Consider the following 2,608-nt stretch of genomic DNA (forward strand, 5'->3'; position numbering starts at 1 on the left):
TGTTGTATGCTTGCAGTGCGGTGTTACGGTGACTGTTGGAAAAACACATCGCGGGCACATGATGGCAGAAGGCGCGATAGGGCGGCTTCCCGGCGCTGGACGGAGTCTGAGAGGCTCTGAGTGCACCGCGCACAAAAAAACCAGTGCCTCCGGCAGCGCCCAGGCCGCCGTTGCGAGAGCGAGTCAATCAGGCGTCCCCGACCTCAGGTGCCGGACGTTTGGAAAGCGTAGCAGAACGCGGCACCACTCGCACTGACGCACCTGTGCGTTGCGGCGATTCACGTGTCAGGATGGGTTTCATAGAGGCCGGGTTGTGCACTGGGCAATATGGTCGCCTGCAGTGCCCGCGCTGGCGCAACACACATCCACCCACTCAGCTGGCACTGCGTACATGATTGTGAAGATTGTCCTGACTGTACTTTGCCCGGCTCTTCGCATTCACAGCGACTGCGGCACGCACGATGGCGGGGAAGTGAGACGCAGCGCTGCAACTACGGTGCTTGTGTATATCTTTGAGCGAGCCCTGTGAGAGTAAAATCAGCGCACCGTCTCTTTTCCTGTGTCTTGCCACGGCCTTACTTATCACCTGACACATGCAGATTGACTTTGGCACATCCAATCGTGATTATATTACTTTTCCAATATATATTTTTGGACAATTTCAGCCGGATGGTTCCATGCGGGCAACGGCCATTGAACGCACCAGTGCTGCAGAGCAATGGCTTCCCAGTTGCCCCGGACGTATGTGTTATTAATACGCTTCTGCCAGCTGCTGTTGAGTTGTATACTCTCACCAGCGCTCACTTGTCTTCTCCTCTGCTGACTGTGCACCGTGTCCGCTTTTCTTCACTTTTTTTTTGCCGTAGGAATCCACAGGCTACGCACCAAGAGAGTTTCAAGGCAGCGGGTATGGCGGTGCGTTGGGGCCGACGAGGGGGCCGTGCGCAGTTGGGCTTGCGACCCTGTGCTGCGCCGTTGTGCCTTGCCGTCGTCTCTGTTCTTGTGCTGCTGCTGCTGTTCGTTTTTCCATGTGCTGGTGCTCAATCTGCGGCGTCCCAAAGCATCGTTAAACTTGTGGTTTTTCGCTTCAATATTCCAGAGCTTGAAAGCTTTTCCAGAAACATCGTTGCCGGGTTGAAGGCTTCGTTGCACTCACGGAAGTTCACTGTGGCGGACGGTGTGCGTGTGGAGATTGTCTACAATAACACAACGTTCACTACTTACCCATCTGATCTCTCTGTGGCGTTGAAGGACGAGCGTATTTACGCTGTCGTTGGTCACTGCGGTGACAAACTGTTGGAGAATATAAAGAACGTTCTTGCGAAACACGACATCGTTGCTTTTGCCCCGTTCACTGGGTCAAGTGTGGTGCGTGGGTGGAACCCCAACATGTACTTTTTGCGCGCTGAGCCTGCTGCGGAGCTGCTGGCACTTGTCCGTTACGCCGTGAATGAGCTGCGTGTGCTTCGGCTGGGCTTCATGTACCTGCGGGGCGTTTCCTACGGTGACAACGAGTATGAGCAGGCACGGCGTGTGATGTCGGAGGTGGGCTGCGAGCTGAGCAGCATCTTCACCGTGAAGAGTGCTGTACGAGGTGAGGCCGACCCGAAAGAGTTCGATGCTGCGTGGGAGCGGTTTGCTGCGACTCGGCCGCAGGCTGTGATTGTGTTTGGCTCGCCGATACGAGACACCATGAAGTTCATCAGGAAAATGCTGACGGACGATCGCACCGCTGGCGCGTACCTGCTGGCTCCCTCGACAGTGCAGGACGTTGTTTTGCGCACGTGGCGTGCTGCCGTGGCTGATGGTGGTGTGAAGTTTGTGCCCGGGCAGGTGGTCACGACGGGGACGAACCCGCTTGCGAAGGACACACAGTATGAAGCCATCAAGGAATTCCAGGGAGTGATGCGGGACTACCTGAGGAGCAGTGGGCAGACGGACTACAACGACAGCGACCATTTTCTCAAGAATGACGGCGACGGCGAGTTGATGGTTGATGGGTGGATTACCGGCGAGGTGCTCGCACAGGCGCTGAGTAACCGTAAATGGGTGAGTAATCGCAAGGCGTTCATTGCATCTCTCTTCAACCAACGCCGGTATGTGGTGGGCGACCTTGTGATTGGGGACTACGGTTGGCAGTGCAAAGGCGCGGCGGCATCGCAAGGTGCCACCTGCCGCTGCAACCAGGGCGGCCGCACGGTGTACATGAAGCGGTTTGTGGAGGACTATCGGGCCAGAGATCTGGATCGAGGAATCTTTGTTCTACCACTATCAGAGTGTCAGGCTTCAAACTTAACGTTGCTGACATCGCTCAATGGGCTTGCCTTTTTTTTTGTGGATATTCCCTGGGTTGTACAAGTTATGACGCAGCTGAAGTTTGGCTTTTACGGTGGAATAATGAAGCACGATACTGTTTATATTAATAAGGGGCAGCTCAATGTGCAGTTAATTTCATCTACAAGCAACAACGTTAGTGCTGCACTTGAGGCAGTAATGGAAGCGCAACGTCTTCATGCAGTTGTGGGTGTTGTGACGGAGGCGATGCTGGGCGTGGAGACTGTGGCCTTCATCGACCCGCTGCAGCTTGAGCCGCGGCTGAACAGGTTCC

General features: G+C 55.2%; 1 protein-coding gene across 1 annotated transcript in view; it reads left to right on the plus strand.

Annotated features, from left to right (window-relative positions):
- Positions 1–669: 669 nt before the first annotated feature.
- TraAM80_04489 (adenylyl cyclase) overlaps positions 670–2,608 on the plus strand; it is a gene marked incomplete at both ends in the record, with an annotated part of 2,316 nt that continues 377 nt past the window's right edge. The window contains one exon of the mRNA XM_029381415.1: positions 670–2,608. This exon is cut by the window's right edge and continues 377 nt beyond it. Coding sequence (XP_029238815.1) covers positions 670–2,608 — 1,939 coding nt within the window.

Source organism: Trypanosoma rangeli, assembly GCF_003719475.1.
Source record: "Trypanosoma rangeli strain AM80 chromosome Unknown Tra_15.4_contig_00131, whole genome shotgun sequence".
Classification (NCBI taxonomy): Eukaryota; Euglenozoa; class Kinetoplastea; order Trypanosomatida; family Trypanosomatidae; genus Trypanosoma; species Trypanosoma rangeli.